Source organism: Oculina patagonica, chromosome 8, assembly GCF_052425735.1.
Source record: "Oculina patagonica isolate OP01 chromosome 8, crgOcupat, whole genome shotgun sequence".
Lineage (NCBI taxonomy): Eukaryota > Metazoa > Cnidaria > Anthozoa > Scleractinia > Oculinidae > Oculina > Oculina patagonica.
This window is the reverse complement of record NC_135765.1, coordinates 9,769,370-9,789,590: the sequence shown is the minus strand read 5'-3', so window position 1 is coordinate 9,789,590 and position 20,221 is coordinate 9,769,370. Positions and strand designations below refer to the sequence as shown.

General features: G+C 37.0%; 1 protein-coding gene across 1 annotated transcript in view; it reads right to left on the bottom strand.

The window, feature by feature from the left end:
- Positions 1–1,388: 1,388 nt before the first annotated feature.
- Positions 1,389–20,221, bottom strand: part of LOC144662562 (uncharacterized) — a 47,997-nt gene continuing 29,164 nt past the window's right edge. Inside the window, exons 10-13 of the mRNA XM_078523403.1 lie at positions 5,153–5,275; positions 3,609–3,731; positions 3,254–3,376; positions 1,389–1,517 (exon numbers count right to left, since the gene is read on the bottom strand). Of these exons, the coding sequence (XP_078379529.1) occupies positions 1,438–1,517; positions 3,254–3,376; positions 3,609–3,731; positions 5,153–5,275 (449 nt within the window). The 3' untranslated portion in view covers positions 1,389–1,437. The remainder of the gene's footprint in view (positions 1,518–3,253; positions 3,377–3,608; positions 3,732–5,152; positions 5,276–20,221) is intronic.

Here is a 20,221-nt window from a genome sequence, read left to right as displayed (position 1 = left end):
TATTCAAGGAAGGAGGAGGAATGACACAGTAGGACTGCCACATGTTGATGATTTTATTTATTTCCGTTTGGTTCAAAAACTAATTATTTAAACATATAACTTTTAAGTAACATTTCTTAACTTAGGCTTACAACCGAATTTAAGAATCAATTTTTTCTTAACCAATAAAACACCCGGAGTTCGCTCCTGATAACACAAAATTAATTATTTTCCTAATCTACTCAAGCTTGTGCTATTTTAGACATCAATGAAAGATAGATAGATGATAGATAGATACTTTATTAGCTTGAAATAATCTTAGCTTTACGGCTAGTTTACAGTTATTTCACGAAATTAAAAACTAAAATCTAAATTAATTAAAATATATACAATATAAAAATGCTAGCTACTATAGATAAGACAAAAGACAACTGTACGTATGACAAGGCCCCCAAAACCATATTCCCTATCCAGCGGTAAATCCCCTTTTAAGATCGCCTTCCAGCTGAACCTTTAAATGCTTCCCCGCAGTTTTTTGGTAGAACTATAAGAATCAGAGAAAAACATCCTTTTAAATGCGGTTGTTGATATAATTCAAAGTCAAATCTGCGTAAAATATTATCATTTATCACTCTTAAAATATTTTCTCTCTAAATACAAAAGATCAGATTATGAGCCTACAGAAATTGATTGTCAGTGTAGTTTCCGATAATGACATTATGTATCACTAAAACGCAATCTCGATACCAGAGTCTGCCGGCTTCTCGGTCCGCGGGAGGTTGCCAGGACGGACTCTGGGAAAATTAGATGCCAGAAATTCTGGTTTTCCCGCTTTTTTACGCATGCTTATGATCTAAGCGGAATATTGTGATGTTTTAGTGTGCCTTTAGTGTTGGGCTTACTATTTCAAGGGGTAATTATAGCGTTATACTTTACAGACGACTCTACTATTAAAATTTAATTTAATTAATTCTTGCTAAAAATAAATCATTCTGTTGTATGTCCTCAAGGGTTGGCATACAGTAAAAACCCACGAGTAAGAACCTATTATTTTTCAGGTTAGCCTAAACAGGTTTTTACATAAAGGGTTATTAACACAAATTTAGGCTAATAAGGTTCTTAATAGGTTCTTAATTTCTGAAGAAAAACTTTCAATATTGTTATAGAGATTTTAGTGGTATTCGGCCTATTCCTTGTATAAAATTTGCATACGACATAACTGCTTATGTAAAAATGAAGCAATAATCATTAAGAATATGGCACAGTAATGCTTTGTTCAAACTTTTTTGCCAAAAGTAAACATTTTTAATCAATTTGAGCAAAATAAAAACCTGTTTCCAAATTTGAGGCTAAAAAGGTTTCTTTTAAGAACCTGCTAGACTAAAATTTGCAAATTAATTTAAAAATGTTAGGTTCTTACTCGCGGGTTTTTACTGTATTAATTAACACTAAACAGTCCTAAAAAAGCTCAGTAAAGTCGTACACTGGAGTAACATGAGTCATCGGTGGTGCAGTCGATGGAGCCTTCGTTGCTGGGGCTAGTGATGTTAAAATTAAAGAAAAAAAATCAACGTTGAGAACTAAAGTAGATATTATAGCAACATATGAACACACAGAAAAATCGAATTATTAGTCAAATAAAAAGCAAAAATTGGAAAAAGGCAAGGAAGATTTTTCCTGCGGCAATCCGTAACAAGGAAAAATAGTAATACTTTTAGCCGCTTCATTATATAAATTATCCTGTAATTGTTTGAATTGATTCTTTAATTTACTGTTTAATTCTCCTTTTCTCTTTATAAGCCCTTTTTCCCTTATTCGGCCGAAAAAAAAATTAAAATCTGCGGATGAGAGGTGAAAGTCATACAACCAACGTGATAGTTGCTTGAGGTTGTCCAGTATTGACAGACCTTTCACTCTCCCTAGGCTTCCACAGGGATTGAACCCAACCGAACGAAAAGGAAAGTCAAAGGGCAGCTGTAGCACAACCTCTTTTTAAGACATGTTTTTAGGGTATTCTCGTTGGAGCTATTCAAGATTGCCACTAGAAATTACCTCGGAGAGACACTGGGGTGGTGGCTGCTGTAGCACGCAACTCTTCTCGGCTTTACTGTGCTACCCATTTTACTAATGGAAGCCGAGAATTCAGTACCCCAAGGGGGTCGTCTGAATGGTAAAGCTGAGTTCTCAGGCCTAGGCTAAACGTCGACCTTCGCATGAGTCGAACTAAATTGCAATTTTGGTCGACCCAAACAGATAAAGCTCGACCTTTGGGACAAACTTCGAACATAATTCGTCGAACCAAATTCAGAGCAGCGAGAACAAATGTTTCGAAGCTAAAAATACACATACAAATTTAAAATTTATTCATTACGTTCGTTTCATGAAAAGATCAACGTTTGTCCCACAGCCGATCTTCACACGTTCTATTTGTCTGAAAAAGACGGATAGAACGTGTTGGTTGATCTTAATTCAGTCGGACCAACTCAACTGAGTGAACTTATTATGAGTTAATTTACTCAGTTTGGTTCGTCTCATGTAAAGTTCGACGTTTGGCCTGGGCCTCAGTTATCTAAGAAAACGTCTACCATTTCAAAGTTTTCAATAAACTTTGTCAAATCTCAGTTGAGTGTTTTTAACTTTGCTATGTTGGCCTTGAAGATGACGTATAAATAACGAATTAGTATGGTAAGGTAAATCATTCTTCGGTCTTAAACACATTCGAACCAGAGACCCTGTGATTTAAAAAAAAACATAGCACTTAAAGGAGCTACGTCACGGGGATTTCGCAGATGTTTGGTCTAAACTGTTCTGAAATAAGTGGTAGGCAACCCATGAATCAATCAATCAATCAATCAATCAATCAATCAATCAATCAATCAATCAATCAATCAATCAATCAATCAATCAGTCAGTCAGTCAGTCAGTCAATCAATCAATCAATCAATCAATTAATCAATCAATCAATTTATTAATGTCATTACGCGAGATCCATTTCCATCCTATCCATCCGCAGCCGAAGACACTTGTTAACAGTTTCAGTGCTCTGATATAGCAATTTGTAATAAAGATGGACTATTATTTTTAGGTTTCCTGCGTCACAATTATAAATTTTGGCTGTTCAAAAAACTGGTAAAATCCGTGACAAAGCCTCTTTAATCGCTCGACTCACGACAATGCTGCCTTGTATTAATCCCGTATAACAACTATTGATCACAGAAAATCCAGTCGAAATCTGTGCCGTTCAACTTAAACAAATATTGTTCAATAAACTTACGTTTACACTTTCCACAAGTAGCATTGCAGTTCTTTACCATAAAGTCATGGAAAGGGCTGCCAGCACCACAGAAGCCAAGCATTTTATAACACCCACATTTTTTATATTTGTCAGCGATGCATACTGAGGAGACAAAGAAAAGGAACAATTTTGTTTGCAGTTACTTTTCTGCACTGATTTAATGATCATTTAAAGTACGATTTTGGGGCTATATCTGGGTAGGAAACACGTTGCATACTCCATTAAAAAGGTTACCTTTCGGAGCAGTCGTCTTGAATGCCATATACATAGAACAAACTGCTGAGAGCTGAAGCTGTGCCGTTCAACAAAAACGACTATTGTTCATTAAACTTACGTTTACACCCTCCACATGTAGCATTGCAGTTCTTAACCATTAAGTCATGGAATGGGCTGCCAACACCACAGAAGCCAAGCATTTTATAACACCCACAACGTTTATATTTGTCAGCGATGCATACTGGGGAGACAAAGAAAAGGAACAATTTTGTTTGTTACTTTTCTGCACTGAGTAAATGTTCATTAATAGTACGATTTTGGGACTATATATGGGTTTATGGTCGCTCAAGATCTATCAGTGTATGGGTCAGAATGTCGGCGGCGAATGTTGGAAAGTGATCTGGGAAAGATGTCAACCTTCCACACCAAAAGTCTGCGAGAAATACTTGGCATCTTCTGACCTCAGACCATTTCCAACAAGGATCTGCTTTTGCGGTGCAAACAGGAGGACGTGGGTACTATAATTATGCAACGACGCTGAAGGTGGATTGGCCATGTCATTCCAAAGGAAAACAAATCCATCACAAAGAAAGCACTATACTGGACACCCGAAGGCAGGCGAAAGCGTGGAAGGCCCAAGAATACATGACGACGTACAGTAGAGACAGAATTGAGGGGCTTAAACCAAAGCTGGAACACCGTCCAACAGCTGGCCAAAGACAGACAACGGTGGAGGAACTTTGTTGCTGCCATACGTGCTAGTGGGTACAATGGACAGTGAGCGAATATGGGTAGAAAACACGTTGCATAAACTATTCAAAGCTAACCTTTCGGAGCAGTCGTCTTGGATGGCATAGTCGTCGGGGGTAGTTTCGTCGTTGGCACTAAAAAAGAAATTAATTTTTTTTGTAAGCAAATTTGGGTGATTAAAGTTGTTTAACGATCATTCTTCTAAACTAATTTTAAGCAAGATTTCAAAAAGGATTTTTTGCGCAAAAAGTTCGTTTTAACGTTTCCAAAGAACGAACAAAAATGTTCTCTTCTTCAACCTCAGCAAACTTAATATTCGAAAGTAAATGTGACATATTATTATGTCGAGGTGAAAGTTTCAGAGAAACTGTAAGTCTGGATAAAAATACATTTCTTGAAACTAAAGGTGTTTTGAGAAATCAGGAGTTTGAAATGTAGAAGCAGGCATTGAAGATTCAGTTACATTGCTAAAAAATATTTTATAACGACCAAGGACACGTGATTTTTCATAGAAATACTGTTACTGACACCTTTTTTTGCTTTAGCATTACAAAGAAATATTATTTACAGCCCTTCTTACAAAAGCGTGAACACTTAAAATATGTCTGGAATGTTCTTTGTGTTTTAAACAATCACATGCAAGAACTTCAGACCACAGAAACCACAGACAACGAATGGAATTGAAACTCAAGTCTCGAAAAAATGTCTTTTCTGTGTAATACTAGTAAAGTTGAATTTGACCAAGTTTCTGTAGTCTTCTGTTGGCATAAAATTTACTGATCGTCGGTTAAACTTCAAGATCACTCGTGCGAATCGTCATTTCAAACTTTGATTGACGGAAATTTTGGAAACGTTTCCGCGGGCGATTCGATTTGAAAAATCGCGTATCAATGCAAACGGTGGTAAACTTACGTTTACACTCTCCACAAGTAGCATTGCAGATCTTAACCATTAAGTTATAGAAAGGGCTGCCAGCACCACAGAATCCAAGCATTTTATAACACCCACAACTTTTATATTTGTCAGCGATGCATACTGAGGAGACAAAGAATTTTGTTTGCTACTTTTCTGCACTGAGTAAATGATTATTTACGGTACGATCTTGGGACTATATATGGCCAGAAAAAAACGTTGCATACACCATTCAAAAGCTAACCTTTCGGAGCAGTCGTCTTGGATGGCATAGTCGTCGGGGGTAGTGTCGTCGTTGGCACTAAAAAAAGAAATTATTTTTTTTGTAAGCAAATTTGGGCGATTAAAGGTGTTTAACATTCATTTTTAGCAAGATTTCAAAAAGCATTTTGCGCACAAAAGTTCGTTTTAACGTTTTCATAGAACGAACAAGAATGTCCAATGCTTTAACCTCAGAAATTTATATTCGAGAGTAAATGTGACGTATTATTATGTCAAAGTGAAAGTTTCAAAGAAACTGTAAGTCTGGATAAAAATACATTTCTCGAGACTTCAAGGGAAACTAAACGTGTTTTGAGAAATCAGGAGTATGAAATGTAGAGCAGGCATTAAATATTCAGTTACACCTACATTGCTAAAAATATTTGATAACAACCAAGGACAAGTTATTTTTCGTAGAAAAACTGTTACTGACACCTTTTTTGCTTTAGAATTACAAAGAAATATTATTTAAAAACAGAAGCCAATTCAGCAGAAATGAACCCAATAGCTGAATACCGGAGGTAATTCTTAAATCTGAACGGTGTTTCCATGGTCCATTTTACAGTTGCTTGCCAGAGACCTGGCCTGTGAATGGTAGTTAGGCTGGAAGTGACCTTGCATTGATACAAACCTCTTTGCTTCATTATGTAAATGCAAACTAGTAAGCATCAAAACAACACGATCGATTTACACAACAAAAGCAGTGAGGTCTGTATCAAAACAAGGTCACCTCCAGCCTCACTTCCATTCAAAGGCCACGTCACTGAGGAGACAACTGTAAAATGGTCTATTCATGTAAGAACACAGCAGAGGTAAGCGCTTGCCTTGTTTCAACTGAAAAACGTTTCTCTGCAATATCAGAAATTGGTGGCATACAGGAAACAGGAGAATAGAAGGAGTGGTAAAACTACCGTTAGAAATTTGAACCGGCGGCGGCACAATTTTTATCACGTGATTGGAAAAATTGTCACGTAATTTGTGTTTGCGAGCGTTTTATCGATGATGATTATTTTTTTACGGTCGCTCCATGGCCATGTAAACATCGTTTTCCAGAATTTGCATGAACAATATGACGCTATCGAGGAAACAGGGTCGGAAAACTTATGAAATATATTCAACCTTAAAGAAAAGCGAGTTTTGTTAAGTTTTAAAGGGTTCCATGCTGTTTTGCAGCAGAGAGTTTCCGAAAATCACGAAGCTTTTTGCTAGCTTTTCCGATGAATAAGTAGTGCCCACGTGACAATTTTTCAGTCACGTGATAAGAATTGTACCCGCCGCCGGTTCAAATTCCTAACGGCGGTTTTACCACTCCAGTGACTTTGACAGACTCGTACCCAGTCGCTTCTCTCCCTTTTTGAGCGGCGCGCAATGCATCAAGGGATCTTCGAGCGTAGCGAAAAAACGAGTAACGACTGGGTACGAGTCTGTGATTTTGATAGTAAGGCAGGGGAGATCTAGCGTCTATCACGGCTTAGCCGCTCACGCAAAAACCCTGAACGTGAGAGCCTGCTTGTACGCCTGCCATAGACCAATTCGGCTAACGTGTTTACATCGTTGTAACCACCCAATTCAGACCATGTGATGATTCCTTTGGGAGGTTACAATTGTTCTGTTCGTTCATACTCCCATGCGCTCAGTTACGTGTGACAAATTGCACAATTGTAACCTCCCAAAGGAATCATCACATGATCTGAATAGGGTGGCAACAACGATGTAAACACGTTAGCCGAATTTGTCTATTACAAGGTGGATGCTGGACATACTTGGATTGACAACCAGTGTACGGTCAACTGTGAAAGAGCCAAGTTTTGCATCCTTTATTTCATCCTGCAGTGGTTTCAAGGGGTCAGTTGCTGATTTTCCAAACAAAAGCTCTACAATAGCCAAAACACTGTCAGGTCTGCAAGACAAAAATAGTAATGATAGTAAATAATTAAGTAAAGACGTATTATCTTTGTGATGTGCTTTGTGATAGTTGTGTATGTTCTTGTATGTGCATAACAGCTCTACATCATTAACAAGTACATGTAAATGTAGGCATCATGTAAAGTTAGTTAAATATCTCTCTTCATAAGAACAATCTTGTACCTTATTCATTCTAATTATCGCGATTTTAAAATAATCGCGAAAAAACATTGCCGCAACAGTCATCAGCAATGTCAAAGTCAAGCTTACGAGTATTTTTCTTAAAAAATGATAATGTGGACAGGTTTCTAATGTCTTTAGGTATCAAGTTCCATATTTTTGGCCCAGTATATCTCAAGCAGTGTTTTCCATATGTCACTGTGTTAAAACGAGGGATTACAAATCCTTTGGTACGTAAGGCGTATCTAGTTTCAGACTTCTGAAACAGGTCGGCAATATAATTCGGATAAATGTTTATTTTCACTTTATATATACTAAGGCCCGTTTACACAGGCGATTTTTGTCGCGCAACTCAATGCAATTTTTGTCGCGCCGAAATTGCATCATGTCGCCGCGATATCGCGGCGACTTCATGCAACTTCGGCGCGATATCGCGGCGATAAAATCGCCATGAAATCGCCGCGAGTTTGCACGCGTGAAAACTAGCGGCAATAAAATCGCCGCGAGTCGCAGGAGTTTCGAACCTGTTCGAAACTTGATGCAACTTCGGCGCGACAAAAATTGCATTGAGTTGCGCGACAAAAATCGCCTGTGTAAACGGGCCTTAATATATCTTGAAGTCTTCTATTTAATAAGAATAAGGTATATTCGAATTTTTTTGTGGGTGCGGTGTTCGTATGTTTTACCACTCCAGACAAATGCATCTATACAGGGAACTACAAAAGCTTTTTTTCTTACAGTGGGAGCTACTGTACACCACATTATGCCAGCTAGATGAAAATTTGATGAGCAGTAGCTCACATACACATTTATGCAAGTCCATTAAAGTAATTACTCACACATTTCAGTGCAATTACCTGAAACGATCAACATTCACTTTGTACAGTTGCTTAGCGGGTTTCTTGGTGTAAACACTCCAGATCTAACGACAGTAAAAAGGAAAAACTTTTAACGTTATAAAATTATACTGTATATAGTAAAATAAGTATCCATGGAAAAATGAATAGTCTAACATCACCAAATAATATTTTTCAGATTGAATGGTCCAGAAATTATGAAACTTTTTTGACAAACAAAACCGTTTTGAGTGTCTTTACTGTTCAGAAAACCAATCTACAAATGTACATTTTGATATTCCAGAATGTGCCTGTATAAGACACAAAGCCACAAGACATTTATTAAATACAGCTCATAGTGTAAATATTCATCTACTTGTACAAGCCGCGCCTTTATGCTGAAAATATCGGTTGAAATCTGGGAGTGCAGATTTTTAAAACGAACCTAAGAACATTAAATTTTACGGGACTTTGATCGAGTAGTTTGTCAATTTTTATTCTTGCTATTTTAGTGTTTTTAATAAAACTTTAATTTTTTTTTTTAATTTGTAAATTTTAAACTTTTATATTTTTAATCTTAGTTAGACAATATTGTAATTCGTAGTTATTCTTAATTATAGCTTAATTCATTTTTATACACTTCCAAGAAGTTTTTATTTTTTATTTTGTATTTTTATTTCGTGGCGCATCTGAAAACTAGCTGTTTAGCTAAGTGTTGCTGACCACGTTAAATAAAGATTGTTGTTGTTGTTGTTGTTGTGTACAACGGCATTTGCGGTTACCGGGCTTTCAATTGCCCAATTCACATTTGTAATATTCCAATAATGGTATCGTCAACTACATGTAAATAAAGATATATGGCCCATTAATTTAACTCGGAGGTGATTAGCAAAGTGCTATTCAACTCCACTTCGGTGAATATTTAACAACTATTCATCGAAGTGGAGGTGGCTAGCTCCGCGGCTCGGTAAGTATCCACCACTAGCTACCGACACGGAGGTGAGTAGTTGTTTTAGTATTTACTCAAACAGTAAGATAATATAGCTCGAAAGGATGACTTTGACTAGTTTATACGTTAATGAGTACAGTTTTCGCGAGCGAGTTTTTTTTTTTTTTTTTTTTTTTTTTTTTTTTAATTTTTTCCTTTATTGATATTTACACACTTAGCATTACATAGGTGATTGGAATAAAAAAAAGTAACAAGTGTTAATTTACAATTAAGTAACAGATGATAATAATTTCCATATAGCAAGTTTACATCAATAGTTTGGACTTTTAATAATCGAAATTAATACACGCAACAAAAAGAAATAAGCAACAAACATACGAAAAAAAAAAAAAAAGCGAATCTAGCACTATAATTCCTTACTTATTATCTGGGAGAATATATCCACTTCTTTTCGAAATATCTTTTCTTATTAATTTTCTTTTCAGTTTCATATTTAGTAAGTATTTTGTTCTGATAACCTTGAATTTTAGGATATGTTTGGTTTCTTCTGCAGTCCCACAAAAACAATTTTCCAATAATAATAAAATAATTTAGTAAATCAAGTGAAGGGCATTGTTTTGATATTATTCCAAACAAAACGTTTTGCAAAGTAAGACGAACTGCTTGATTTGATAAGAGGTACCAGTAAGATTCAAAATCATTCCAAAACTGCCTAACGCGGGAGCACTGGTAAAAAAAGTGATACAAAGTTTCTGGTTCCGCCTCACAGAAAGTACATAAATCATTTGTTCTGTAACCAATTTTGTGTAATTTCGTGTTCGTGTAAAGAATATTGTTAAGTACTTTGTACTGAAAGGCCTTTACATATGATTCGAGTACAACGGAATGAGGTAATGTGAAAAATTCTCGTAGTTGATCATCCGAAATATTGAAATCGCTTTTCCATTTATGAACAATATTAGGAGGCTGTGCTTTGTTCATAACAAGAAGCGAATAATAATCTTTTGATTTCTTTTTCTTCACGTCGAAGATGTTGTGGTCAATGAAAAATGAAGGAGATGTAAGTGGCGGGCATGCATATCTACCTTTTGAAAGGTTGGGTATAGAGTGGCGAAGGCCTGCCCATTGTAAAAAATTAGTTTTACTTATTTTATATGAAACGCGGTCAAAGGAGTCAATATTGTTTAAATTGAATAGCAGATCCTTTATACAGATGATTCCAGATTCAACATAATTTTTGTAATAAACAGGCTTGTTGTCTATTCGTATTTCTTTGTTATTCCAAATGATGTTTTGCCAGTTCCTTTCGGTAGCAAAATTTTCGCGGAATTGCGACCACCACAATAACAGTTCACGATAAAACTGGGAAGAGATTGTATAATCGTTAACATCGTAGTTACAATTAAAAAAGAAAAGACCCCCAATGGATTTTAATTGGTGTTTTAAGTACTGCTTCCATGTTCCATCATTGCCATTAAATATTCGTTTTAGCCATGCTAATCTTAAAGATTTAACCATGCTCTCTAGGTCGATCATTTTTAGGCCACCTTTCCCATATTCATTTATTGCTGACAAGCGTGTTACTTTGTCTGTTCCTTTCCACAGGAATTTAAATAGCAATTGATTCAATTGTTTAACCAATTCGTTAGGTGTGGGCAAAAGCGAGCATGTGTAAACAAATTTTGGGATTAGAAATGATTTTATAATTGTCACCTTTCCGTAAATTGATAGGCCTCTTGAGGACCAAATGTTGATAAGCTTTTTGATGCTGTCCAATCTTTCAATGAAATTCTTTTCTTTAAGCAGTTTCTGATCATAAGTGAAATACACTCCAAGGGCCTTAATCGGTTCATTCGGCCATTTGATTCCGAAGGGTTTCGTTTTGTTTTCCTTAGATGATCCAATCCACATGCCTTCGGTTTTTGTACAGTTTATCTCAAGTCCCGAAATCGCTTTAAAACTATCCAATAACTCAAACAATGTTTCTGCTGAATTAATGTCTGAGAGCACTGCAGTTGTATCATCTGCATATTGTAAAAGCTTAGTTTCCTCGTTCTCGATCATTATTCCTTTAATACTTTTGTTTTGACGCATAGCGATTGCCAGAGTTTCAACGACTAATATAAAAAGGTAAGGGGAGAGTGGATCTCCTGCCGGACACCTCGCTCGAGCGTAAAATATCGTGAAGCAGTACTTTCGCGAGCGAGTTGCTCTGAGGTGAATAGCAAAAGACATTCGGAGTTAAAGTTGCCAATCAGCGCCCGCCAGTAACGCTATCCACTGTTTGAGTATATACTAATTGTTAATCATTGTCTTAGCGCTATAATGTGTTTTATATTGAGGCGGGGCCTCAATATAAGCTGTACAAGCAGCAAAGGTTAATAGTCAAGGTAACTCGATAACAGTTTAGACATCACACGCAGAGCGGGCTGTAAATTCGTGAGCTTCACTATCCCTCGTCCCTTTTTCTTCCGACGCCGGTCGTGATAGCTGTTTAGCTTTCGAAGCGTACATTCTTTCATTTCGTCGACTTCGTTCCTCTTGCTACCTTTCCTTGGGCTATTTTTGCCCCAACTTAGTTTATTACTTTACATTAAGCGATGTGTGCTTAATTAGCACTTGTAATCGGTTTGAAATAAACGCAATTGTTGATTTCTTTTTTCTACCATTGAAATTCCAAACTACGTTATTCAGGTTCAATAAAATATATTGTATCATCAGTTTGTAAATTTCTCCCGCAAATCTATACCGTAACCAGTTTCCTGCATGAGAGACGCCTACAGAGAATCATGGCAGTTGAATTCAACGTTGCCAAGACTTGGACATGTTTTGTTGAATACAACTACCATGATTCCCTGCAGGCACGTCCCATAGATCAGAGGGAATGGAAAATTGACATCTTTCCTGGACGTTTAGGATAACTTACTGCTGATAATAGTCTTGATTCCAAGGTCTTGAACTCAACTGATGCCTGGTTTGACAAAGCTGACTTCCAGTCTTCACTTCGCAAATTTATTCCAACAATCTTAACAGTACAATCAAAGCCTATTAAATAAACAACAACAACAAGAACAGTAAACAAACATACGTGTAGATTTGTACAGGAACGTGAAGGAGTCACCTACATTTGTTTGAAGAAGACTATAGACTATACTGTTTAATATATTATACGGAAAAGATAAATAGAACGTGAATGACTTAATTGCAACAAAAAGGATTAAAATAATAACTTTGTTTTCTGGTCAGAATTGGTGTTTAGTCATTAGATTCCAATACCATAAAATTTCGGTCATAAGCCCCCACCCTCCCTCCCGCTTATAAGCCTTGTTTGTTATAGGCCCATCTACCTGGAAACAACCAATTTATAAGACCCCCCTGCTCCCGGATATATCCCCCTCTACTTGATGACAGTACTGAACCGGGCTAAATATTTACTTATTATGACCTTTTAACTGATAAAAAGCATTTCGATCAACACTGCCGTGGCTCGTTTACGAAACGTTTTTTTTAACCCCCCCTCCCCCAGTTTAAGCCCCTCCGTTTATTAGCCCACCCAAAACCCCTTAGGAAGTTGTATAAGCCCAGGGCTCATAACCGGAATCTCACACCGCTACTCTTGTCGTTTCGCCGAATTTCCCCCATTCTTAGATGTGAAACGATGAATGAACAGTGTGTACAGGTGTAATAGGATATTTATGCCTTAAACAGAGAGAGAAAATTTTTACATAATACGCGTACTTACGGCATTGAATTCCAACTATGCTAACACTAGTAGCATCTTCGCCATATCCATTACTACCTGTACATCTGTATGATCCAGCATCATTCCTCTTTACATTTACCAGATGAAGCAAGTTACCAGAGACATTAAACTGGTTTGCTGGGACGCCATCTTTCGTCCAGGTGATGTTTGGGTGTGGGTCACCAGATGCATTGCACTTAAGTGTATAGTTTTGCCCAATGTTAAGTTGAGGCTCTCGTACTGGGGCGATAGTTATTTTTGGAGGCACTAAAAAGAAACACAGATATCTATACGTGTATGAAGTTAACGCTAAAAAGTCACGACCTTTCGACCTCTTCGAGGTCACTTTCAAGTGCGAGTAAAAATACAAAATTTATAAATAAATTTAGCCAAGCCTAAAAGCGGAGCTCCCCAGTTATTTACTTCGCCCTTTTCGAAAATCCGAATTTACTGACTGATAACAGAAAAAAAATATAGCACTTGAGCCCGCGATCCTTTATAAATCATTACTCGGTCAGCGGTAAACTTCGAAAAAACATTCGACCTCGATGAGTTCTGTATGTGAGCCCGCGATATGATCATGCGATACTGGTCAGCGGAAACCTTGATTTGACAGCTGTCAATAGACCATGACATGGATGTCCAATATCAAACATGTAAGCTGACGTTAACCATAACTTTAATCCTATTTCTGGGGTATGGCCGCCATGTTGCACGACGTACGTACGTCGTACGCGCCCGCGAACCATACCGCTAGCCAATGATGACCATGAAAAACCAAAAGCATGGGTCTGTTAATTTTCTATGGGTATGGGGCTCTGCTCTGCGGCCCTTCGGGCCGCTGGGAGCTCCGCTACAAAAATATATCACAAACAGTTAAAATATATATTAATGGTCAAAAACAGGTAAGAATGTCACGCTAAAATGTGATAAAATATGTCAATGATAAGTGATAAAATATTTATGAAACTAAAAAGAGTACACAAAAAATTAGACAATAAAACAAAACCTTACTGTTAGACCCGCGAAAATATATTTCAAACGTTTTCTATTGTATATTTTATGTTAATTATATAGCTGTCAGTAAATCCTATATTGTCAGCGCAGCTATTTTCCCTTAATTTGTGAGTAATGTCCAATTTGGGATTACATTTGGATAGGTTCAATTAGGACTTTCATGTAAAATGCACAAACTGTCCAATTTAAGAAAAATTAGACAGTTTTGTATCAGCCAATCAAATCGAAGAAAAAACAACATGTGACGGATATTAGCCAATTAGCACAAAGCATAGCGTCAGCCCTGTAAACTTGTCGCATTGTTATAGTCGACAATGGCGGAATTTTATAAGGCAAAGTTGCGACGTTTTTCCATTCCTTTAAGCTTTTCAGCAATAGTAACAAAAAAGGGAAATTTCCTACGTTGTCAGAAGAAGAGCTAGCTAAAACAAGAAGCAAAAACCAAGAGCAAAACACCTCCAAGAGTACAAAACTTGGGTGAATGTATTAAAGTGCAGCGAAGCGAAGCAAGAAAGCGGAAGATATCCACCGCCATGAGCTAGATGTAATTCTTTGACAATTTCTTTTGCTGAAATTCGAAAAGAAAAGACGGCGAAGAATACGAACGAGATAGTGGAAAGGAGTATGTCAGATTCAAGAAAGTGTAAAGCTCTTCGGACACTTGGTTTACGACTTTCATTGATTGATGCAGTGTTTTCACTCACTATCACTTTGTAGCAAGCTTCGCAAACTCAGGTGAACAAAAATTGCACTGTTTTGTTTAAGTTTTATTTATGAAGACAAGGCTTTGAGTGAGTTGCATGTGCTGTGTTATGCCTACTTTTGTTGAATGCTTTTCCCGTTCTGGACATAAGTTTATTGTTTGCGCTGTATTGACTGATTAATATGTAACCGGACTACATGCTTGTTCAATTTGGAAATGATTAGATTAAAAAAAAATCCTCTGACAGCCAAATTGGACCCGGCCTCGTCCAATTTTGCTGCTCTCGGAATTTTTTTAATCAAATTATTTCCAAATTGGACAGCATGTATTCCAATTACGTATACTTATTGCCTATTTTTTGGCCAAATCGCGAAAATTAAGTCGCGCGAAATATGCACGTTCCATTTTCGCGAAATTAAGCTCCCGCGAAAATAAGTAACAATAAGGTAATAAGGCTTTAAAAAACTGATCTAAACAAATAATTTTGTTTACATAAAAAACAATTCGTTCCAGGGAAAACCACTCTTTAACTATGGCAAAAATTAGTTTACGCAAAATACAAAAATGGTCAATCAGCAAAATTAAACTCCCGCAAAAATTTAGCGCCAAAGGTAGTTACTTGAGCTCTCTCTCGTGCTGGATTAAGAAAAGAGAAAAGGTTGTCGATACATTTATTTTCAGTACTCTTTTATTTAGGCTGAAGTAGATATGTATATGGTGAACACAGCTTTAAGATATGCAGGTAGAAAATCGCAATTTTACATGTATATGCCAGTGGCATAGTCAAATTTCTTGACCGGGTGCTATCTTGCAAAGCTTTATATCGCTACATTTTGAACATCGATTCCTCTAAAATTTATCAAGGATATTAGGGGATGATGGAATTACATCATGGTTGTCCTTTTACTGACCGTTGACTGTGATGTTACAAACTCTTAAAAGTTTAACTGCAGACAATGTGATTTTGTGTCCAAGTTTTCAGCTAGAACAGCGCACCGAATTAAATGATTATATAACCTAGTGATAAATCATAACCTCTTTTGTGCTACGACAAGAACGAAATTTTCGATTTCAAAAACTGCTAGAAGTTAATGGCTTAAATCGGAGTAAAAATGTGAAATCTAAAATTTGAAACGTGCTATCTTCATTTTGAAAAGGACGTTTAAAAATTCGCTCTTGTCATAGCACAATAGCGTACACCAAGTTTATGCATCTCGCGAATCAACTCCTGAAATTCTATATCGGCGGAGAAAACTTGGACACAAAATTGCATGTTTTGAGGCTTCCGAAGACCTTTCGAGTCAATGTTTACAACAACGTGTGCTATATTCAAAGTTGTGAATCTAATTATGATAATTCGCTTTGTTCCAGCGCACGGGAGTCGCAGTTCGTGCATACTCTTTAAATAAATACATACATAAGGATTGCAAGGGTCCTGCGCGCCCTTAAGCTTAAAGGTCAAATGAACAGAAATTTCGAATTTTGTTATTTTTGCCTATGTGTTTATTAAGAGCCAAATAAACATATCCCAAAGTTTCAAAGTAATCGGACATTGCATCGCAGAGAAATTGCAAGTTGAAAAATGCTTTTTTTTAGGCCTTCATAATCGTAGGGTGCTCGGAAAAATTGTCGAAAAATTCTCGGAAATAAGAACTTGTGGCGTAATAATTGGTGTTTTTGAAGACGACCGCAGACCGATTCCGCAGACCGCAAAAATAAATGTCTTTAGTGACATTTCAAGCAGTCATTTCGTTCTGTTCGGCCGTTCTTCGGTTGATTGCTTGTTGGTTGTTGTTCAGAGAGGCGCATTTTTTTAAAATAAAATAGCTAAAGCTCAAAAATAGCTTTAAGTTTTGTTTGCTGTCGTTTTACATATCATGTGAGACACAGGAAGAATGCACGCTGGTATGAAAACAAATCAGGAGTCTTGATTTTTCTCATTAGCATTTAACGTTAATGAGCAGAATTATCTGCACGTGCGTTAACTATGCACGTACGTTTTGAATCTTGGTACACGTCGGTGCGGTCTGCGGAATCGGTCTGCTGTCGTCTTCAAAAACACCAATTATGACGTCAAAAACTCGTTCCATTCCTTCCATTTCAGTGCGCAGTCATTCAAAAACGTTTTCATGAAGCCTTCGGAAATCTTCGTATTTTTTGCTGTAATCCACGCTTTCAGGCTCGGAAAGCAAAAATTTTTCTTAATTTTACTCAATAATGGATAGTTTTAGCGTTTGTTTGGTTAAAATGGCATTTTGAAATTTCTGTTCATTTGACCTTTAAGTATTTTAATTAGCTTGCGTAGTTCAAGTATTGTCAAAATCTGTCAAACTCACTGTTGTCTGTTGCAATAAAAGGGTCGTTTATCATGCCAAATTTTGCTCACTTCAGATTGCTTTTGTTCAATAAGTCAGATTAACATTTAGCACGTTTTAGAATAAATTGTACTTTTCTTTAACAAAAATATCAAAGATCGTTTATGATGCTCGCTTCAGATTGCTTTAGTTCCACAAATCAGAGTTGCATTGAAAGAAGCACGTTTTCAAATACATTGCCTTTATTTTAAATTCCTAAAATCGTTTATCATGCCAAATTTTGCTCACTTCAAATTTTTTAGCTCCACAAATCACATTCACATGAAATAAGCGCGTTTTAAAATAAATTGTGATTTTCTATAACAATATTCTTAAGTTCCTTTATCATGCCAAATATTGCTCATTTCAGATTGCTTTAGGTCAATAAGTCAAATGAACATGAAAAGAGGCACGTTCTCAAATAAATTGTGCTTTTTAATAAGCAATATAGCAAAGGCCAATATTGTCTTTTGCGTAAATTGGTTTCGCAAAGCACAGTTCCATTGTAGTAATACTTTCTTTATGGTAAATTTAAAGCGAACCGATCTAAAGAACTTCATTCAACAGCACCCCACGATCTAAAAAGCAAATTCTTCAAACAGCTAAAACCTATCGCGGTTGAAATCAACATGGGTTGATACCTGCATACAAGAAAAACTATTTAACAATAAAATTAATCAAGGAAGTTAAAATTGTCCCCGATATTACAGCAACAGGAACGTAAGCTTAAGGTGGATTTCCACTGTCGCGTAATATCTAACGTGCGTGAAGAAGTTTAGAGATAATGTAAGAACGACTTGCGTACACGTTAACGCAAGTCGTTCATACACTGTCTCTATTTTTTTCACGCAGGTTACGCACGTAAAAAATTACGTGTCAGTGGAAATCCACCTTAAAGCGTATAAACTCGTCTCACTGAGAATTAAGCATATCGTAGGCACAGTTCAATGGTTGGCAAAGAAGAAACAATTATTTTTAAAAGCCTTGGCGTAAAAAGAAACACACAAAAACGATACTTTTGTACTTACCAACCACCTTAACAGTTACTTGGCTTCTCAGTCTCTCCACAAAAAATGCGCTGAAAATCGAGAAAATGTATACGTAGTCTTCATCTCTTGTGACGTTCTTTAACCGCAGCGTTGAAGGAAGCAATGCATCGTAGCGCGTTCTGAGAGATGCTTTCAGAGTAAACGCAGTACTTTCGCTTCTTGTTGCAATTTGTTCTGCGCCTATCCCCCCTGGCTTCTGTCTGCTGAAAACGACGATATATTGAAATGCAGAAGCAGTGAAATCCCAGCGTAGATTTATGGTGGTTCCTTCCACCACGCGTACTACACTTGTAGGCCTCCGTGTGAGAGAAAATGATTCTGAAATAATACAAGAGAATAAAATGCAACATCTGATTTTACTTGTGTGTATTCAAACAATAGTTTATCAGAAGCAGTTTATTGCTTGAAGTATTCGTAAATATATACAGTAATCGAAAAGAAAAAGATAAACCTTACCGCACTGCTGCAGTGCTCCAAACACCACAAATGTGGCTACAATCCATCGAGAAACGTTGAAGAGAAAAGCAGTCATTTTCTTCGAAGAAACAGGTCGTCCTTTTGACGTTAAATTCAAGGAAGATTTAACAATAAGGAATGCCTGTTATATTTGATGAATGATATAACAGGAACACCAAGCAAACGGAAGAACTTTAATTTACTGCCCCTCCAATAACACACGTACGCAAAACTCTGCCCAATCATAGGCAACGTTTCTCGCTACCATCAATCATAGAAAGCGGACTTTTCAAGAAACAGATTCTGAAGTTCTTTTTAATCGGTTGAAAAGGTCAAGTATATCAGTTGTGATTGGTAGACCTTGAGTAGTTTTTTTGTTTCCGTTTTCAAGGTTCGTTGGGTGTTGCCATAATTATGATTGATGGCAGCGGAAAACGCAATTGGTAGTAGGGTTTTGAGCTCCAGAGTTCGCGTGTTATTGAAAGGATAACTATGAGAAAAGCAAAGGCTTTTATCACTTTTATCACTTATATTCTTTATCACTTGATCCATTGATTTAAACTAATTATAAAGTATGGGGTAAGGGGAAGGGGGATGGTGTTAATCCTTTTTATGGAGACCTCGTCCCACGTATGGACATTACAATTGTATTGTATTGTATTGTATTGTATTGTATTGTATTGTAAAGGCCGATACAACGATAAAAATCTACGTTGTATCGCCCTTTGCTTTTATCATAGTTATTAATTACGATTAGATTACCTGTCTCATCCAACCATTTGGCCATTTGTCACCACTGAAAGGCGCTCTAACCGAAAATAGTCTTTCAGTTTTAAGTGCTCTGGAAGAGTGGAATTAACAAAAGGTACATAGTATTGTGTATAGGTTTAGGTATACGTTTTTTTAATAGCGGAGCTCCCGCGCGCCTTCGGCGACCTTGAGCGGAGCCTATATCTACGAATGTTGGTAAACCCATCAAGCTGAAAAATTTTGATTGTCACGTGATTGTCCGTCCGTCCTTTGGTACGAAACTTGCTTTGCGCGTGCGCGAGCTTAGCCCGCTATTTATCCCAAATTGTATCGATAGCTGAACAGTTAATTAAGCGATGACGTATCGCTTGGAGTGAAGTCGGCGCACGGTGGGAAATTCTACGTTTATCCAGCGAACCGAAGAGCATGAGTGAATAATGTGAGGTAGCCCGTGAGGTATTCTTTACGATCTGCCATCTTGGTTGTGGCAATTTTGCAGTGATTTTGCAATCACTGAGATGCAGCTCATTTTATGCAGATCAGGGCTTTTTGACTTATCCGCAGAAAGAGTAGCTGGTATGAGTATCTGTCCAAAACACGAGAATTCTTGTCCAAAACAAGAGAAGTAACAGCCGACTGTATACGACTGGCGGCCTTAAAAAATTACCTGTTGTTATCATTACACAAGGATGAATGCTTAATGACCCAGGCCGTGTTCGTTTGACCTTTGTAATGTATGTATTACTGTCATGCTGGTTGTAATTTGAGTTTCTCTCTTTTTAGGCTCGTTTCGAATTCTTCTCATCCGAAAAGGGACACAAACAGGCAAACAAGACCCAAGTTGACATAGGTTGTGTCAGTTCTTGA